The following is an 18,914-nucleotide window of genomic DNA, read 5'->3' on the forward strand; positions in this document are numbered from 1 at the left end:
TGCTGTTGTTATTATTAGGTAAGGACTATTTTTATTAACTCTTTACAGACTGGGATGTTCTATAACGACTGAATAACAATAATACTCATCATAACAGACAAATGTGGACTCTAAATCGCTATGCAAATGTTTATTTTGTATGTATTTATATATGTAACGCATGTAAAACAACATTCAACCTTTATTTAAGCAGATAAAGTCGACACACGACATAATAAATACACGTTACTAGGGCTGAAACAATCGATTATTAATCGATGAGTAAAATTAAACCATTTTGATAATCGATTCAAGAGTTTTCTGATTTTTCAGCTCCGTAAATGTGAACATTTTCTATATAAAGAATGATAAATAATAAATAATCGTTAGCTGCAGCTCCAAAAGTTACAATACAACGTTAAGTTTTTTCTACGGAAGAAAAAAGTGTCTCAAAAGCTTTTCAAACAAAAGCACAATGATCAAACACTCAATATCACAGAGAGTGAACGTCCTGACAAAAAACACCTCCGCCTCCATGACGGTGTTTCTTCAGGGCCACGCTTTGTGTTTATGTCTGGGTTAAATCGACAGTGAAAACACTGACAGGCCGAGTACGACTACGGCAGCCGTTCCTGTCTGTGTTCGCTCCACACAACACACAGAACGACTCACTCTCCGTTACATTGAAACACACTGGGTCACATTCCTGTATTCAGTCAGTTGTGTGTGTGTGTGTGTGTCCTGTTGTCCTGCGTGTCACACGCTGCTCAGTGCTCACTCACACCGCTGACAGGATGACATTTGCACATCCGGACACATTTCCTGTGTGGTTTCCCTCGTGACATCGCACAAAGAATAAATAAATACCCGCAACACTCACACATCCGTCAAATCCAATGTGTTTTATTCAAACAGGCAAAAGACAAACTCTGGAGAAATGATAACAGCAACACTCTCCCTATTTACAGTAACATACACGGGGTTAAATAAATAAAGCTGAGACATTTCTTTGTTTGCATTGATCAGTTTGTTTAAAAAAAGGCTCATAGAACACTTTGTCCCACAGTGTCCACAGTCCACTTACAACATTAGCATTGAGTTGGAGATGATGATTGTTTTACTAAACTGAGCAGGTGATGCTGGGCCGGGGGGGGGCCCTCAGGCCTGGAGGGGCCCAGGGCCCAGTGGCAGAGCATCTGGTTCTGGTGGCTGTTGGTGGAGCCTGGGCCTGGTGGCCAGATCCATGTTTTCTGTGTTTAGCAGCTGTTACAGCACAGTTACTAATGTAACTAATGTAATGAAGTACATTTACTCACATGACTGAGTAACTGAGGAGGTTTTTTTTGCGTACTTTTACGTTTTAAAAGTTACATTTACTTCAGTGTGTTTTTTTTTGGACGTACTGAACTTCATCTACGTATTAAATCTTGTCGGTCACGGAGTAAAATTTAATTTGAAATAAAAATAAAAACAGGTGAATGAAAAGGATGATGACAGGTGAATAAAGAGGATAATGAGGACAGGTGAATAAAGAGGATAATGAGGACAGGTGAATAAAGAGGATGATGAGGACAGGTGAATGAAGAGGAAAGATGAATTAAGAGGACAGGTGAATGAAGAGGATGATGAGGACGGTGAATAAAGAGGATGAGGACAGGTGAATAAAGAGGATAATGAGGACGGGTAAATAAAGAGGATGATGTGGACCGGTGAATAAAGAGGATGATGAGGACTGGTGAATAAAGAGGATGATGAGGACAGGTGAATGAAGAGGAAAGATGAATTAAGAGGACAGGTGAATGAAGAGGATGATGAGGACAGGTGAGTGATAAGGACAGGTGAACTGGAGTTAATTAAGGTCCCTGAGTGAGAAAGCATTTGTGACCTTTGACCCATTTTGACTGACACATTACGTGTTTTCAGATTTCATTTTGTCAGCACAAACAATCCATGTGGGATTTGCGTTCCCTTGTCCTTTTTGCAACGACACAAGAAAACCCCGACCTTGTTACAAAAGTAACTAAGTACATTTGTAGAGCAGTACGTTTACTTTGAGTAGAATATTTCAGTGCTCTTCTCCACCTCTGCTCACCATGAACCACGAGAAGACAAACATCACCACAGAGTAACACAGTATGTTGTACTCGGGTAAGTATTTAAAATCACATCAAAAGTAAAAGTACATTGATAAAAATATCCCAACACCTTAATAAATCCTGTAAATACAGTATATCCTTTAACATCTTTGGTAAGTGAACATATTTAGGGATGCAGATTAAATCGTAACAGCGCTGACCGACCGACCAACTGACGTGTTTTCGTACCATTAAAAGACAATAATAAAAACAACACGAGCAACAAATCCACAATGTGCCTCGGGACTAGAGAAAAACAAACGCTGAAGTCCACTCCACACTCCACACGCCGTGTGAACATGCTCAAGCTTGTAAACAACACAGAATAATACTTGTAACAATTCATTCTTTACAACAGCACGCGCTTCATGCTAACTGTGAACATCCACCTTCTCTTAAACGTAACATATGTACAGCAGCAACAACTGACGCAGTCGCCTTAGATTGCACACAAACATGGAGCAACGTTCTCTCGGTTCCAGGGAGTAAAAGCTCTCATTTAAATTTTAAGAATTCCAATGTCTATCCATCCTGTAAAGACACAGTAGGTGAGTTTTATTGTTATTATTCTGTCTCTGTTTGGACTTTGTAACAAGAAATGACGTGTATGTGTATATACTGTATGTACACGTGTGTACACAGTGGCGGTGCAGTGTTTTCAGTCACACTCCAGCCCGTCCGCAGCCGCCTCTCTTCACTATGAAACACTACCTGTGTGTGTGTGTGTGGCGTGACACGACATCTAAACACTGCTATGCTGAGAAACGAGAGGCTTTCACCAGTGTTTTTAAATGTAAACGGACATTTAAAAAGTCACACACACAACAGTTTGAAGCGTTGCGCGAGGGACGGACGAGGACAAGCGACACAGGTACACAGAGAACATGCAACTGGATCTCGTTTGGCTGACTAATAGCAGTTGTCATCCATACGGTTCTACACGGACTATAAAGACTTCTGGACCTATATAAAATGTGGATCTTCCATTCTTATCAAACCAGTAGAAGCCACGTATTTAACAACGTGTAATTCTGCCACTGACAGAAATCATGGCAACCTGAGAGCAAACGATTTACCACTAAGTAGAACTATGTTCTGGATGTATATCCGAACGTGGACTGAGTCAAACACTTAAGCGTCGTTCATAAAATATTAAATACAAAGCTTTTCTGAGAGAGAATTCGTCGAGGGGCGATCACGGGAAATGAGCGACCGCCTTCAGGTCGTCGTTCTCGGCCCTGTGGTCCAGCTGGTTCTGGAGGCGGATGACCTGCTCCAGCTCCCGGATCTGCCGGTCCGTTTTGTGGCTGACGAGCGTGCGGTAAAAGTGCACGGCGAACACGATGAAGACGATGCCAAACGGCACCATGATGCACGTGGAGGCGATGGCCGCGGCCTCGCCGGAGCTGATGGTGCCGTTGTTCTCCGTTTTACTCCTGAGCGGCAAGAACTTGACCCAGCACAGGAGCATGACCTCCGTGAGGAAGAGGAGCGTGCCGATGACCGTGGAGAAAGCCCACGCCAGCTCTATGTGGCGGTGCATGCGCTCGTGGGGAGACTCCTGGACCGAGTTGAGGTTGTGGACGTTGCTGACGGCCTCGAGGTTCGGGAGGATGCAGGTGCTGACCATGAGGGCGAAGAGGTGGACGGCAACCAGGACCGTGGTGCAGGCGCTGAAGGCTATGAGCAGACCTGGAGGGTAGTCGTGTTCCGGCTCCAGCTGGACCTCCACCATGGCAACCTGGAAGGAACCAGACATTTCAAAGACGTCGCAGGATTTCTATGGATGATAATCTGAGAATAACACGAATCCAATGCGACTGGATTAGCATCAGCACTGTGTAGCTAAAGAGATGTGACAGCCGCAAAATAATGTTTGGAGGATTTTGAATATTTGACATCTTATATGGCTTGGTTATAATTTAAACACCTGCACATGTATACATTTATGGTTTTTTTTTAATTAACTTTTTAATGTAAACGTTAGCATTTTAGCTCAATAGCTTCCACGTCATGTGACACAATGACTGAAAATCAGGGCAGGATAACATCTGTACAGTGGCGGTGGTTAAGGTACGGTATTTTATTCCATTTGAATCCTTTTTTTATTTAATGAAAACAAATTGCATTTGATATTTTTGAGGCTTTTTATTGCCTTTCAATTACTCACGTTTTATTTTGAAAACCGATAGTTGGTCCACACTATCCTCGCACTAACTTTTTAATATAACGTAATATAATATGATATATGCTCCACAGGTGAGGAAGGGACTTTTAATGTGGACTAAGAAATGAATGTTGCTGTTTTACAAGTTATTATTTGAACCTTTCCTCTCTGTTTTCTATGACTGCTTGTTCACCTCCTGGTAAACGTCTCAGTCGTCAGGGTTTTATGGAGCTGAAATGCTGCTTGTGTTGTTGTTGAGGCACTTTCCTCTCTTCAGGACAACAACAGTGTGGTCGAACACGTTCTGTGCACAGTGTTAACCCGGAGCTAATGCTGCTGTTTATATAATTACTGATGGTTGTTGTCTAGTTTTTTTGTGAGTTTAAAGATTACAAACGAGAAATGATGAGTGTGTTGTATGACGCAAAGGCGTAAATGCCTCTGTGTCATAAATCAACATACACACATTATTATCAAGTAATAGGACCACTTTAGAGAGTTCATTAGTCAAGTTTTGAACTGACTTGAAACACTTTTTATTTACTTTTAAAATATATAAGTGTTTTTCAGATGAGTATTTATTCATTTCAACAAATAAGATAAACAGATAAAGTTAGTGAGTGTGTGTGTGTGTGTGTGTAACACAGACACACTATCACAATCGCACTTCTCAACAACATAATTGCACAGGTGTTTCACACAACTTCTCTCTTCACTGGTGGTCACGTGACCTCGGCAGTATTGTAAAGCATTGTTAAGAGCAGAGATAACAGTGACGTGTGCGTCACACGCTGCGCCAGAGCCGCTCCAAGGTCTATGTCGAGCGCGTGTTAAATGTGAAGTCAAACAGAACCAGTGACGTCAGAGTCAACAGAACCTGTGACGTCAAACTCACCATAGCGAAGCCCGACAGCAGAGCCGAAGTGCGACTGGTGGCTTTGAGCTTGGCTCGGCTCAGATAGAGTTTCCTCCAGGACAGAGCCTGCAGGGAGTGCTCGTTTAAACTCATTCCGCAAAAACTTTGTTACTTTGTGTCAAGAGCGAGAGTAGACGCGGATCCAACCCGGGTCCGGTTTCAGGTCGCGGCAGAAAGTTGGTTTCCCGAGGAGTTCACGTGTGACCGACGTTCAACGAGCAAAGGAAACAAAGTGTCAAAGTGTGTCCTAACTTCTCTGCAGCAGCTGACTGTCAGGAAACACAACATACCCACAATCCACCGCGCCCCGCAGCGGCGGCAGCAGCAGCTGCGCCTCCTAGCGTCAGCGGCAGGAAGTGCTCCCACAGAGCCAATACTACCGTCAATAACGTCATGTTTTTGTTATGTAATAATTATTAGTTACTGTATGTATTATTATCGTATATACAGGTTACAGGGTAATGAATTTGACTTGACTGTATGATATATTAGTTTGTGTATTATTGTCTATATGTTATTCTGTCTATTATTACTCTGCTGCATTGGGAGATGAATCGATTAATGAATGTGTTAATATTCTATTCTACATTGGAATAGAATATATTATAGAACATGTATTGCTGTTCTATAATATTAGAGAAGAATATGAGTGTGGTATATTATATTATAGTTTTAACGGTAAAGATTTTTATATATATATATACTGTATATATACAGATTTATATATATACTGTATATACAGATGTATATATACTGTATATATACAGATTTATATATATACTGTATATACAGATTTATATATATATACTGTATATACAGATTTATATATATTCAGATTTATATATATACTGTATATACAGATTTATATATATACAGATTTATATATATATACTGTATATACAGATTTATATATATATATACAGATTTATATATATATATACTGTATATACAGATTTATATATGTATACAGATTTATATATATATACTGTATATACAGATTTATATATATATACTGTATATACAGATTTATATATATACTTTATATACAGATTTATATATGTATATAGCTATCTATATATATATATACTGTATATACAGATTTTTATATATACAGATTTATATATACTGTATATATACAGATTTATATATACTGTATATATACAGATGTATATATATACTGTATATACAGATTTATATATGTATACAGATTTATATATATATATACTCTATATACAGATTTATATATATATATATATATATATACTCTATATACAGATTTATATATACTGTATATATACAGATTTATATATACTGTACAATGTGCCTCATCGATGGTAGAAACAGCCACTCTGACTGTGGATACCAAGGCCAAATAATAACAGACAATGACCATCAGCACAACATGGACACTGTTGTTATTGGGGAGATAAGATTGTAACCAAGCTGAAATACTGGAAGAACACAGACGCAGCAAACTCTCCCTATGACATCACTCACATATGCAGCTGCAACAATAAACGAAGACATGAACCCTTCATGGGTTTTGCCTTTTTGTTCATTCTTATTGCTACTGTACGGTATTTTAATAAAAGTGTTTTTTAGCTGCCTTTAAAACACCAAAGCAGAAAAAAATGACTTGTGTGCTATAAATAAAGCTGCTTGTGACATCAATTATTTATCATCCTGCGACTGTTCAGACACAATCAGCTCTTTTGGTAACTGTCAGGTTATTTCCATGGCGAGGTTCTTCAGGCTTATGTCGTGTGAGTTCACACCTCTGAGTCTCAAAGACACAACAGAATGTGCAAAGTCAATGTCACAGAAACATATGCACACTTTGACAACTGTGACACTGCTGCAGCTGGGGAGGAGTGAGAAACAAGCACCAGATGAGAACGTCTGTAAGTGTCACTGGTTAGACAATGATATACCTGCTGCTATTGAATGCACGTTTCCTGGATGTTTAAATGTTTAATAAAACAATAGCTAAATAATAGGAAATGCGTTCAAACTTCATAACCTTTGTTCAATTCTCCAGAAACAACCTTTAAAAGTGTCAGTATTTTTCCTTTACCTGCGACACGTTTTACACGCTGTCGTTCGTAATGTGGCCACCAGATGCCGCCAAAGTGCGACTATTGTGAAACCATGACGTAACGGAGGCCGTTGTGTGGTTGTGTGAGCAACACAGTGTTGAACTGTTATGTCACAGAGTGCAGTCCTGACTAAGACCGTGACACATGGCTCTGTACAATAACTCTGCGATGAACCAAGACTAAGAGCTGACTCATTGTGAGTGTGTTTCTCTTTATTTCAGGGGGACAAGATGTAGTGAATGGAAAAAAACGTGTTAATATCTGAGGCCATAGATTATTTAACAGACACGAAAATAAATAAGTAAATTAATAATAAATAAATGTAGCTTTTGGCCTTGACCTCACCTGAAACACCTGCGAGCCCGTGTGCACTGACACCAGGGACTGGCCTTTCTGGGGATGTAAAAAGAAAACAAAAATAATCAATACTAACGTCAACACTAATAAAAGCAGCGGCGTGTCTCGTGTAAACAAGGCTCACTGAAGTATTCCAGGGTTAATTTAACAGATGTAAACACATTAACATAAATAAAAATCCACCTCTTTGATTAATCTCTGTATGGTCACACACGTCCCCCTCCACAAACACAGACGTGAGTCGGGGGTGAATCATCTTGTTGTATTTGCTAACCTTTGTTTCCTGTTTCATTTTGTGCTCCATTTCCCACACACGTAAATAACAGTTTCAGCTTAGTTGGACTCATTGTAGTTCAAACACCGTATTAACTCCACTCTATTATCTTAATCGAACTGCTTAACGCACGCCTGTTTGACACAAGTATTTGTTTATTTGTTAGTGGCATTTTTCCGTCCACGTTCAGTCGCTGTTTGGCCACCTGAACGCTGCGCGCTGCTTACGTAAACCACCGTGTGTTGGTATCTCCGACTATCCTTGAACGCAGCACGGCGAACACAGCGAGCAGCTGCCTCGTGAGTGAGGGAGGGGCGGAGGGGGAGAAGGCGGGGCCAGAGCAGCCTCGGTCAGCCATGTTAGTTTCCTGACTCGTTCACAAACGATGCGAGAGGAGCCATGGCCTTGTCATTGAGTGGAGACGAAGAGGAATATGATTCAGAGTCGGAGCAGGTCAGATAACCTACGTTACATAAAATGACCCGTGTGTGCGCGCGCGTGTTGTTGTTGTTGTTGTTGTTGTTGTTGTGGCGGCGTGAAACAACGAGTTTAACGGGCACAGTGTGAGGCGTTGTTTCGGGCTAGCGTGTGGCGCTCACCCGCTCATCTCCCCTGTATTGTTGTCGACTTGAAAGCAGAAACGCTGCGTCTCTTTAAAACCTCCCGCTCCCCGTTTTTTCCACACGGTCAGAGGGACAAACACGTGAAATGTACCGTTTACACGCAGCACTGGAGTTAAATGGGAAGTCCAGTGTGTATCAGAGCTGAGAGACTGACCGCCCAAAACACACCATGTCCTCTCCACCTTGGACACCATCTGTCATGTTCGCCACAACTGACCCATTTTGTACTGACTGACCACAGTAAAGTGACTTATTCGTGTGTGTGTGTGTGTGGCCCAGGACCTCCGCGTCCTCCATGATCAGTGAGGTCCAGGCAGCTTCAGGGTGCTGTGATTTGCTCCTGGCCACTATCTCCAGATTTGCTCCTGGAGGAAAAAAAGCCTTTTCCTCCAAACCGATTTCCTCATAGTTCAACTTGCTCCACTACTCTGTGCCTTTAAGAAGCCTTTAGGCAAAATGTAGTTGAGGCAGGGAGTGAGGAGGGGGATGGGGAGGTGGAACAATGAAGTGGCTCTTACTTATGTTGAGTTCCAAAACTGTGGGACTCCTGCATTGACCCCGTCAAAACCCCTCACCAAGTGATTTTATTGTATTATATTTTGGGGATGAGCTGTGTCAAAAGTGTCAAAACCCCAGATTGGATCTTGGAAAAGGAAAACAAACAATATGATATGATAAGAATGAGATAAAGTTTTCTGAGCTGCAGGAGAATGAAAGCAAGAAAGACCTCATTGAGACTATGTTGGATCAGTATCTTTATATCAGTCTGACCCTCCTGTTATCAGTCAGTGTTTATCGTCTCTAACACTAAATGATTCACACGCTTTTCTTTGCTTCGTATTTGATGCCTTTTTGTATTTGAATGGGGACCACTGGGCGAATGCAACAGGAACAAATGATATGGTTTTAATGTACTGTACAGTGTTCCTTAGGGGGGGGTAAACATTGTTAGCACGTGTGCGGAAAGCAGGGGTGCTAATATTGACGAGGAAAAGTTTGTTTTTGTCACCAGCAGCAGGACAAATGGACAGTGTAGAATATTTGTCCTCATCGCAACAAATGGCTCGTGTTTTTGAATGTGCCAGCATACAGTGCTAGTGCTTTATTTAAAGGCGCAACAACTGCGTCTTTGCAGTCATTCCGGGGATCTTATGATTATTAGTATTAGGAGTATTATGTGTGACAGGATGACGTCCCCCGTGTATCATCAGCCCACAGTGTGACTTCTTTGTAAATATTGGATATTGCAGAAGTCTCCACCAAATACAGGACTTGTACTATTCGGGAGAAATGTGAGAAGTGCTGCTTACACAATGTTTATACCCACACCGCCCATTCAACGGTTCCTCATCGGGGAGGGTGTCGTGACCCCTCCCGTCATGACACATTGTTGGAGAGACAGGAACACACACACACACTTCCATTTGTGTCGAGGAGACCACTGTACACAGATGATGAGCCTTGTGACTCTGCCTCCCGCTGAAATCCACGCCGGAGCCCGAGTCAGAAGACGGTGCTCTGAATGTAGGCCACGCTTTTTCTGCACAGACTTCAGAAACCAATCCCAGATTCCTGACATATTACTGCAGAGAGTTACAGTGAAGACATGTTGGCCGATCGCTGCTTTTGTTATCTGTGCTCTGCGGCGCTTGTTTGTAGCGAGTAATAACACAAGTGCACGGTCACATTTTTGGAAAACAGAAACACTTTCATGAAGACACCTTTCCCCTTCACCGAGGAAACAGAAAAGTCATGAATTAACATGTCCTGACAACATTAATGACCCACTCACAGACACAGATGTAAGACAGGTTGTTTGTCTCGTTGTTGTTGATGAAATTTACATTCTGGAATCGATGCGAACGTCTTGTTCCCTTTCCACATTGTTCCACATGTTTGACCTGTTTTACCTCACTGTTGTGCATCAGCGTTGTTATTGAGAAAATAAAATGATCATGCGCTTGGATAACTGATAATCACTCCGAGAGCTAATTGCTGTTGGCTGTCTGTGTGTAGTGTGTGTGTGTGTGTACAGTGGCAGCTCAGGGGAGGACGGGGAGCATTTATCCTGTCAATCTGCTCAATGACTGGCTTTTCTGAGCAGGAGAATTCACTTCTGAAACGTTGTGTTTTCAGTCATTCTCTAACCCGTTTGCAGCTCAGTGTGTGTTTGTTTGTGTATCTGATGCAGGTAACAAGTAAAAGTTTTTTTTTTTGCATGTCCTCCCCTTTGATTTGCCTTTGATCTGCACATGGATTACCATGTTGAGGCACATTAAAGGCAACAGTGCGCGACTCTTCATTCTGGCATTTTCTGGCCAGTAAATGATCAAAGCCTTTCTTCTTTTGGTCAAACAGCTTTGGAATAAAGATGTCCTTGATCAAAGACTTCATAGCAAACAACATGCTACTACATCTTTGAGCGACATACGCAGGGTTAGTAGTTATCGCTCATGGTTTAGTTTGGAACAAGAGAATCTTCATACACGGGTGCTCACAGCAGCCTCACACTAAATTATAGCCTCCGTTGTGAGTTTACAGTCATGCGTTTCTTTCAGTTGTCTCCTGAAGTAGTTGTCACCTGCGAGGTAAGTGTGTTGCCAAGGCAACCTCTCCTTCCAGAACAAGAACCCACTATGATTTGTCTTATTTTCATAGCGCGCTTCAATCTCTCCATGGCAACAGTGGAGAGACTAAAAATAACGGTGAGGGAAAAAAAAGAAGAAAAATCAAAATTTGAATTTAGGACAATGGACTGAAAGCCTCGTGGTCGTTAGTGTGCATGCGCGGTTGTGTACGTGCGCACGTGTGCGTCCCTTTTCTTCTTCCTGTGCGTCTTTACTGTTTTCACTGTTGTCAATTTATGGATTACCTCACCATTTGTAACGGCTTATAATCATTTGCTGCTTGACGGTTGTGATCAGTTCAAACACCGAGAAGGAAGTGATTATTTGATGGAACTTATTTCAATTTAAAATATAACGTATTGTGACTAAAATAAATAAAAATTTGTCATCAAACCGTTTCAGTACAGACGAGTAAAGTCTTTGATCACACTTGTTAACTGTAGGTGTAAGAGTGGATGGTGGTGGTGACCCGTGCCCTATGTCAGCTGAGATTGGCACAACCCGACGATCTGATCGCACCTTTTTTTTCCGTCTCTCCAGCAGAGGGCAGCCAACCGGCCGAAGCCCAAGATGGGGACGACGTCGGCCGTCAAGCTCCCGTCCAACCGCAGCTCGTCCAGCGCGCGGCGCAGGAGGACGCGCTGCCGGAAGTGCGAGGCGTGTCTCCGGACTGAGTGCGGAGAGTGTCACTTCTGCAAGGACATGAAGAAGTTCGGAGGGCCCGGGCGCATGAAGCAGTCGTGCATCATGAGACAGTGCATCGCGGTGAGTCACAGTTACTGTGGATTTCGGAGAGAGCGACGCGATGATGAAGCGCGGCCCGCGGATGTTAAAGATGTTCTGTTGGTTCTGTGCTTCAGCCCGTCCTGCCTCACACGGCGGTGTGCGTGGTGTGCAAAGAGGCGGGGAAGGAGGACACGCTGGAGGAGGAGGAGGAGAAGTTCAACTTCATGCTCATGGAGTGCTCCATCTGCAACGAGATTGTCCATCCCAACTGCCTCAAGGTACGGATGACTCGGCCGGTGTGTCAGCAAACACACGAAACTCATTAAAACGTAACGTTAGTGACTCAGACGATCGTCGCGTTGCCGCTGAAGGTATGTCGATGAGGAAACGCTGTTGTTTATTTAACGCCAAACTCTCCCTAATGATGACTCACAGGTTTATTTTACGATTCATGACTGACAGTGTCGTGTTTGTGACCAGAATAAAGAAAAAGAGAGATAAAGATGAAGGTGAAACAGAGTATGAAGCGGCAACACACCCTGTTTCTAACTGTTGAGAAGCAGCACATCAGGCTGGCATAGGTTTGGTCAAACCAGTTTTTCCAACATGTCGTGTCTAGCTGTTCTGCAGCGTGCAACAACTGAGATACACAATATTAAGATAGAAATATTAGTTATATCAGTTTTAATATGCATGGTAGAAACACTGTGATGTTGCAGCGGTTCATGCGTCATCTCGTGCACTTTTTGTTTTGATCGAAAGTGTAAGTGCGGGTGTTCATTTTCACTTCCCTTGTTCCTTTTGTTAAACAAACTTTTTTTTTTAAAAGCCTGTTGTGCTTGTTGAAATCCGGGCTGCTTTTCTTGTTGCTTCAATCAGGTGACCGACGCGTCGGGAGTGGTGAACGACGAACTCCCCAACTGCTGGGAATGTCCCAAATGCAACCACGCAGGCAAAAGTGGGAAAGTGAGTACTACGTGTGTGTGTTTAGATAACAGCTGATTGAATGTTTCTGTGCTCATTCTTGGTATCATTCATACAGTTGTGTAGAGCTACAACGTTTTTTTTCCAACATCGATTAATCTGTGGATTATTTTCTCGATGAATCGTTTGGTCCATAAAATATCAGATCCGCGTTTGTCAAACCTGGAAATGATGATGTTCTCAAATGTTTTGTTTTGTCCACAAACCAAAATGATTCACTTTTACTGATTTCTTGTTATCCAGAGCAAAGAAATTAAGAAAACACTCACATTTAAGAAGCTTAAACAATCAGAAATCTTGTTTTAATCATGAAAAAAGCTTCAAACTGATAAATCGATTATCAAAATAGTTGTCGATTCATTTAATAATCGATTAATTGTTTCAGCTGCACGTGTTGCACCTTTGGTTTTCCCGCTCGCTAAAGGCTTAAGGTATAAAGTTGTCTTGCACTTTGTGTCCCCTTTGGTATTGAAGCAAAAAAGGGGTCCGGGCTTCAAGTACGCCTCCAACCTCCCCGGCTCTCTGCTGCGGGAACAGAAGCCTGTGAAGGAGGAGGGAGACGCGTCCACCGCGGCCAAGAGGAGGCCGGACCGAGAGGAGACGCCCAGGAACCGACCCGAGTCTCTGGCGGAGTCTCTGCACCGGCAGCCGCCGCTGCTGTCTCCCAGCAGCCTACCCAGGCAGAGACCCGAGGACCGACTGAGGAGGAAGAGGAAGCTGTTTGACGACGAGGAAGAGGATCTCATTTTGAGGAAGAAGGTTTGAATTTTTTAAATCCTCGGTGAATCCACTCGCACTTCACCAAAGAATTGACCGTTTTAGACGTGTTTATTTCCTCCCCCCCCAAACAGGAAATGTCAGACGATCCGTACTTCTCCAAACTTCTGCACCACATCAAAACGGAAGAGGACGAAGACGCGTACAAGGAGGAGGAGGAAGACGGGCGAGACCCTCACTTCCGGAACGGCGCGGAGAGGAGGGGGCGTTTAGGAGACGCCGAAGAGGAAGCGGACGACCGGGACTCCAAGAATGAACTTTTAAATCGCTGCGTTAAAACACCAGTCGGGGACAGTGACCAGTCTCACTGCAGCTCCCCACAGGCCGGCCCCAGCAGCGAGGGCAGCAGCGAGACCCAGGAGAAAGGTCAGCGTCCGAAAGCGCGCCGCAAGCGCCGCCTCCCGAACCGGGAGCTGAGCCGAGAACTGAGCAAAGCACTGAACCAGGAGATCCAGAAGACGGAGGACTGCCTGGCCAACGAGAACCGACAGCCCCTCAAGGTGGAGCCGGAGACGGAGAACGAGGAGCCCAAGAGGCTGTTCCGCAACGGCAGCGACCTCGGGGACCCGAGGCCGCACCTCAAGAGCAAGGAGATGAACGGGACGCCGTGGGAGCTGAGGCACTTCTACCCGAGCCAGATCACGCCGCTGGGTTTCAACCGGAGCACGCCGACCAACCGGCCGGTGCCGCCGCGGTCCCCGCCCAAGTGTGTCCAGATGGAGCGGCACGTCATTCGCCCGCCTCCGATAAGCCCGCCGCCGGACCGGCTGCCCCTCAAAGACGGGAAGACGCACGTCATCCAGCGCGAGGACTGGATGAAGATCTTCCGCTTCCTCTCGCACAAGGAGCTGTGTGTGTGCATGAGAGTCTGCAAGACGTGGAACAGATGGTAAATGACGCTCGGCCGCCAAAGAAATACAAACGCCACGGCGTGAGATAAAGAACGGTGTGAGTTAACGCTACTTTGTCTCTGTCTCTGATGTTTAGGTGTTGTGATAAGAGACTTTGGGCCAAAATCGATCTGAACCGCTGCACCTCCGTCACTCCGCTCATGCTCAGCGGGATTATCCGGCGACAGCCGATCTGCCTCGACCTGAGCTGGACCAACATCTCCAAAAAACAATTAAGCTGGCTCATCAACAGACTCCCAGGTACTCAGCTTCGTGTCGCCGGTGCTGCGTCGACAAAGGGAAGCGGATTGTTGCGTCTGTGATTTAAAACACTGCCGTGTCTTTCAGGTCTGCGGGTGTTAAAGTTATCGGGCTGCTCTTGGGCCGCCGTGTCCGCGCTCTGCACCTCCAGCTGTCCCCTGCTGCGCACTCTGGACGTGCAGTGGGTCGAGGGACTCAAAGACGCACAGATGAGGGACCTGCTCTCGCCCCCAACAGATAATAGACCAGGTACGTCAGTGGAGTTTATCTTCCTTAAATCTGTCTTTGACGAATGATCAGTGTGGTTAGCGATTTGCTGTAGGTGATGCTCCGGTCATGGCGCCTGATGATCCGTCTATCATATACACTGAAAGGCGTATATATACAGTTTTACTCTTTTATCGCTTTAGTTTGAGGTCGTAGGACTGAAACAGCAAGTGTCAGAGTGAACCCTGTGCTCCCGGGATCAAGGAAAGCACATTTAAAAATGGATTTTGTGTCTTTGACCTGGGACCGTTAGAAAAAGCACCGCACTTTCCTTCACACATTTCTTCATGTAGTATGGCTGTATATGGCTGAGCTGAAGTTAGTGGACAGAACTGCTCGTTCTGCTCCTTTAATTCATCCTTTTAGCTGCAGGGACTTCTGTTTGAAGTGATTTACCGTCATCAGATCAGTCAGATCGAGGCTTTGTCTTATAAATAATAATATAATCATTTAATTATTTAAAGACTCGTCCGAGAGTCACGTGACTTCCTGCGCTGTTGATTTTTGACCTCGATTAAAAGCTTCAACGTTTGATAAGATGACGGCAGCACATTTGACTTGTGCCGTTTATATTGTTGAGTTGTGAGCATTATGGGATGTGGATGCTTTCTGGATTTCACACTAGTGAACTTGATCAGAGCCGGTACGAAGTTGCCCATTTCCTGTGCCAATCTCAGCTGACATGGGGCGACAGGCGGGGTCACACCCTGGACACAGGGCCACACATAGAGACAAACAACCATTCACTCTTACACTCAATTCAGGGCAATTCAGAGGGTCCAATTTGCCTAGAAAAAAACAGAAAAGGCCCTTGTTCCAACCGGGGCTACTAACCAGTACACCAACGTTTTCATGCTTCTTCATTATAAGTATGTGAAGAGCATTTAAATTCTTGATTTTATGATTGTTTTCTTGCATCGGTCAGGCCTTGAATGTCCTTTTTAAAGTGCTCACAGCAGAATAGATGAACTCTTAAATTGTGCATTTCTATTCATGGAAGAATTTAGACTTTAAACACTTTAAATCACTCGTGTGCTTTTGTCAAGTGCTGTTGTTTTTAAATGAGCGTCACCTGCAGTGGCGGTTGCTGTCCATGACACATTTCCCTCTGGGACAATAAAGTTTCTCTTGAATATTAAGTCTTGATTCATCCTCCTTCTTAAAAACGACAACGCGCACAGGATGACAAACCGCACGCTGTTTTTCTACTTTCAGACAAAGATGAGGGTGGTGCTGATTTTATTTGTATTTATCTGACTTGCAGGTCAGCTGGATAACCGGTGCAAGTTGCGTAACCTGGAGGACCTGCGCCTGGCGGGGCTGGACATCACGGACACGTCGTTACGCCTCATCAGTCGTCAGATGCCCCTGCTGTCCAGGCTGGACCTGAGCTACTGCAACCACATCAACGACCAGTCGGTGAACCTGCTGACAGCAGCGGGCACCACCACCAGAGATTCCCTCACAGAAATCAACCTGTCCGGTGAGAAGTGGAACCTGAGGAACACACAGACACACTTCTTTTTGGGTTGTAAATACATACAGGTGTGAACTCTGCCACGTTGGCCTCTGCAAATGTAAAAGAACAGAACACGTCAGTTTCTTTTTTACTATGCTCGGGGAAAAGCCAATAAACAAAGTCTCTGTTTTGTTAAAGCTGAGCCAGCAAACACAAGATCATCCTGTACTCTAATCTGCACTTATTTACTGTAACAGGTTCAAATGTCTCCCATTACCACACAGATCGTAACTGATTAACACGACAGATTCAGGAAACGTGTCGCATAGAGCTGCAACTAACGATTGTTTTCATAATCGGTTAATCTGTCCACTATTTTCTCGATTAGTCCATAAAATATCAGAAAGTCTCTAAAAATGTCAATCAGTGTTCGTCAAACCTGGAAATGACGATGATCTCAAACGTCTTGTTTTGTCCACAAACCAAAATGATTCACTTTTAACGATTTCTTTGTTCTCCAGAGCAAAGAAATGAAGAAAATACTCACATTTAAGAAGCTTCAACAATCAAATCTCGTTTAAATCATGAAAAAAAAGCTTCAAACCGATCAATCGATTATCAAAATAGTTGTCGATTCATTTAGTAATCGATTCAATAATCGTTTCAGCTCTAGTGTCGAACTTAACTGACTCACAGGTGAATTCACCGCCTGCAAACTGTGTTAATGTTTTTGTGTTCTGGTCTGGTTCCGATAACGCGGCCCCGCGGCACATTGACACTCTGGTCGCCAGAAGAGTTAGTCAGACACGGCAAGCTGCATCCGTGGGGTCGGCAATGCTTTACATTACCGCCCCCAAACGTCCCCCAGTGCCGGACAGGAGAGGAGGGGGGGCGGGGGGCAGAGCGAGTCCCTGCAGTGAAGATGCATTTCAGAAATGTAGACGGCGTGTAATGCTCAGATTCTCGCACCTCAGTGATTTTTTTTTTATGGTGACACATTTAATATAAACACAGATTCATGAGTGAGTCCAAAGGGAAAAGTCAGGACATTGTAAGAGTTGACACAAAACACAAAAATTAGCAGATTTTTTTTTTTGGTTTTCTTTCTGAATCCACCTTCTCAAATAACCAGGCTTGTGACGGAGTCTCATTCTCTCTGTTTCCTTTTAGTTTGTAACCGCGTCACGGACCATTCCCTAAACTTTTTCAAGCGCTGTGGAAGCATCTGTCAGATAGACCTCCGCTACTGCAAGCAGGTGACCAAGGCGGCCTGTGAAAGGTTCATTGCGGAAATGTCCGTGAGCGTCCCGTTTAGACTGAGAGAGGACAAACTGCTGCAGAAGGCGAGCTAGTTTCCCGACCTGGGGGACAACAGCGATGGAAAAGACCGTCTTTGCACTTAATGGAACCCCCCACCTGTTGTTAAACTGGTCAAACAAACTCAAGTGATCTCTGCACGGAGACCTTTTTAGATACGAACCGTTGTTAAGTAAAAAAAAAAGGGGACAGAGGACACGGCGTGCATGTATTGTGCTGAGATTGTATTTTCTTTTTCTTTTCTTTTTTTTTTATAAAAACGTGCTTGTAAGTGATGGTTGGGTTGTTTATTTTTAATCTTTAAATATTTAAAAATTTAAAAAAACCCAGTATTTTTTTTTTATATATATATAAAAATATATATATATATAAGCATCATTTCATGAGTTTACAGCGTGTCTCAGGAGCGAAATGTCGCGGAGAAAGTGTTTGGCATGTGAGCGAGGGAGTCTTCAAAAACAACAGTGTCTCTATGTGCCATCCTTTGTATCAGTGTAATATATCGCGGGGGGGGAAATAACATGTACAGTAATATCTGAATAAATTATCATAAAACTTACTGAATATTTAGAATATAAATCAATATGGACAGAACAAATGCAGTTGGTGTTTGATGGGGTTTCATCGACATTTCGACATTAATTTATTGTTTGTATTTATTCTCTCTCGGTAATTTGACTCAGAGCTGGGTCAAACCACTTTTGCGGGGGGGTGGATTTGGTGGCTTTCACACCCAAATCTACGTGTTCTGATCCATTTACCTCATTATGACTTCCAATAAAACAGTCCACTCCACATAGCATATCCTCTATACAGGTTTATATAAGCCACTATTTAAGACCCTTGCGAGTAGCTCACTTGCAGACATTGCTAAGCCTGCGCGTACAGTGGGTGTGTTGTGTATTTTGGGTGTCGTCGTGTAATCACCTCCAGTGAATGTGATGTTTATATTTGTAAATCGAAAACAAAAAAAACCAAGTGCTAATATGCATTAAAAACTAAGTTCATTCGTACCATCACGGCGTTCTCTTCCTTTGCATGTCAATGTCTTTGCAACAG

General features: G+C 43.5%; 2 protein-coding genes across 5 annotated transcripts; one reads left to right on the plus strand and one right to left on the minus strand.

Annotated features, from left to right (window-relative positions):
- Nucleotides 1-1,812: 1,812 nt before the first annotated feature.
- LOC122769102 (calcium release-activated calcium channel protein 1-like) lies at nt 1,813-5,487 on the minus strand. The gene is made up of 2 exons (XM_044025382.1): nt 5,177-5,487; nt 1,813-3,855 (listed from the first exon to the last, which is right to left on the minus strand). Exons 1-2 carry the CDS (start codon nt 5,288-5,290, stop codon nt 3,310-3,312), a joined length of 660 nt encoding a protein of 219 aa, XP_043881317.1. The 5' UTR covers nt 5,291-5,487; the 3' UTR covers nt 1,813-3,309.
- Nucleotides 5,488-8,271: 2,784 nt separating this feature from the next.
- On the plus strand, nt 8,272-18,874 carry kdm2ba (lysine (K)-specific demethylase 2Ba). Of its 4 annotated transcripts, none has more exons than XM_044025810.1 (10): nt 8,273-8,377; nt 11,718-11,939; nt 12,035-12,178; nt 12,780-12,866; nt 13,350-13,643; nt 13,736-14,550; nt 14,649-14,812; nt 14,900-15,061; nt 16,344-16,562; nt 17,709-18,874. In XM_044025810.1, exons 1-10 carry the CDS (start codon nt 8,324-8,326, stop codon nt 17,888-17,890), a joined length of 2,343 nt encoding a protein of 780 aa, XP_043881745.1. In that variant the 5' UTR covers nt 8,273-8,323; the 3' UTR covers nt 17,891-18,874. The 4 variants fall into 4 exon arrangements, with proteins under 4 accessions (XP_043881747.1, XP_043881745.1, XP_043881744.1 ...); XM_044025809.1 differs by having other exon boundaries at nt 8,274-8,377; nt 11,715-11,939; XM_044025811.1 differs by having other exon boundaries at nt 8,274-8,377; nt 11,715-11,939; nt 13,359-13,643.
- Nucleotides 18,875-18,914: the final 40 nt, after the last annotated feature.

This window comes from Solea senegalensis, linkage group LG5 (genome assembly GCF_019176455.1).
Source record: "Solea senegalensis isolate Sse05_10M linkage group LG5, IFAPA_SoseM_1, whole genome shotgun sequence".
Lineage (NCBI taxonomy): Eukaryota > Metazoa > Chordata > Actinopteri > Pleuronectiformes > Soleidae > Solea > Solea senegalensis.

Coding starts and splice junctions, on each gene's coding strand:
- LOC122769102 (XM_044025382.1), bottom strand. CDS start 5,290: ATGAGTTTAAACGAGCACTCCCTGCAGGCTCTGTCCTGGAGGAAACTC. Junction 3,856..5,176: donor TGCTGTCGGGCTTCGCTATG/GTGAGTTTGACG, acceptor GGTTCCTTCCAG/GTTGCCATGGTGGAGGTCCA.
- kdm2ba (XM_044025809.1), top strand. CDS start 8,324: ATGGCCTTGTCATTGAGTGGAGACGAAGAGGAATATGATTCAGAGTCG. Junction 13,644..13,735: donor ATCTCATTTTGAGGAAGAAG/GTTTGAATTTTT, acceptor CCCCCCAAACAG/GAAATGTCAGACGATCCGTA. Junction 14,551..14,648: donor TGCAAGACGTGGAACAGATG/GTAAATGACGCT, acceptor TCTGATGTTTAG/GTGTTGTGATAAGAGACTTT.